This window comes from Trichinella spiralis (genome assembly GCF_000181795.1).
Source record: "Trichinella spiralis strain ISS 195 chromosome Unknown Scfld1989, whole genome shotgun sequence".
Lineage (NCBI taxonomy): Eukaryota > Metazoa > Nematoda > Enoplea > Trichinellida > Trichinellidae > Trichinella > Trichinella spiralis.
This window is the reverse complement of record NW_003528928.1, coordinates 254-1495: the sequence shown is the minus strand read 5'-3', so window position 1 is coordinate 1495 and position 1242 is coordinate 254. Positions and strand designations below refer to the sequence as shown.

The 1242-nt window shown below is 35.1% G+C and overlaps 1 protein-coding gene across 1 annotated transcript; it reads right to left on the bottom strand.

The window, feature by feature from the left end:
• Window positions 1–241: 241 nt before the first annotated feature.
• On the bottom strand, window positions 242–658 carry Tsp_14613 (conserved hypothetical protein). The gene is made up of 3 exons (XM_003368734.1): window positions 573–658; window positions 366–512; window positions 242–326 (listed from the first exon to the last, which is right to left on the bottom strand). Exons 1-3 carry the CDS (start codon window positions 656–658, stop codon window positions 242–244), a joined length of 318 nt encoding a protein of 105 aa, XP_003368782.1.
• Window positions 659–1242: the final 584 nt, after the last annotated feature.

Here is a 1242-nt window from a genome sequence, read left to right as displayed (position 1 = left end):
ATAAGTAATATACTCTGATCAAGAAATTTTTATTTACATCCACCTTTTGATCGACTGCTAATATGAAGCATCTGAGGTTATAAATAAGCAGTGACGAGCAAAAGTCTGAAAATCGAAGTGATCTAAACGTATATTACATATCAAGACATTTTGTTCAGAATATGCAATCGTTGAAAAAATTTTTTCTCCATGTACGGTATCAAATTTATTCTTGCCGTCCAACATTTCATACCGTAATAATTCATCTTTTGATTTCGTTAGTAGTCAGCACAAATGTAGTTGGGTGCACATCTTTTTGTTTATTTTTTCTTTCGTCAATGGTTTTTCTGGAAGATAAAATACTTGGTTACGTGCGAGATAATTACTGCAGCAGCAGTGAAAGCGACGATGGAGCTGGTGGTGATGACGACAAAGGATGTATGGCCTCTAATCCAACCGTGTCAACTTCGGCGGAACTTCCACCACGAACTGCTGAGACATCAAACGGAGGTTCTTCAATCAACGTATGTTTTCTGAAATACCTAATTCTTCTTCTTTTATCTGTAATGCAACATGTATACATACATACCTACATATATTTATATAATGTGCAAAATGTAGATTGGTTATCTCGTATTTCTTCTTGAAAAACAACTTTCCTGTTAAACGCTGCCCTCATAATGGTTAGATTCTTTTCTGTAAACATAAAATAACGAATACATACTTGTTTCAACATCACGGAGCTTTGAGGTCACTTTCGAGTCGAGTACAACAAAGTTTCAATTTTTTTTCAATTTTTACGCACGTCATCGTTCTACGTAATAGCCTGCACGTGTAAGAATCGGAAGTTATGCTTTATTCCAAACACATTTACGTCCACACTTGTCTAAACATCCAACATCTATAATGCTTGTGGCATCAGTTGTTTTCTTCATTTTCGCTTCTTCAGTGTATGCAGCTGTTTTTTTTTCAAGCTGAAACACTACTCTAGTATGAGATTTGTTTTCTTTAAGCTGGTTGTTTGTGAATACTGGCAATAAAGAATTGCCAGTTGCTTGAACACTTCGTTCAGAATGCTGTTTCCATAAACACTGATCAGTTGCATTTCGAATCGGATCTAAGCAAGTTACAAAGTTTAATCTTCACTGAGAGGGGGGGGGTTAAACAGAAACAATTTTTATAAGCGATTAATAATAATTGTCAGACAAATCGATGATTTGCTTTCTTTTGAAAAAAAAAGACAAGTACAACATAACACTGCTG

What these genes read in the sequence shown, in the direction of transcription:
- Tsp_14613 (XM_003368734.1), bottom strand. Translation starts at nt 658, where the DNA reads ATGAGGGCAGCGTTTAACAGGAAAGTTGTTTTTCAAGAAGAAATACGA. An exon ending in TGCACATTATATAAATATAT is followed by an intron (nt 513 to 572) that starts GTAGGTATGTAT and finishes TAGGTATTTCAG; the next exon opens with AAAACATACGTTGATTGAAG. An exon ending in TCGCTTTCACTGCTGCTGCA is followed by an intron (nt 327 to 365) that starts GTAATTATCTCG and finishes TTTATCTTCCAG; the next exon opens with AAAAACCATTGACGAAAGAA.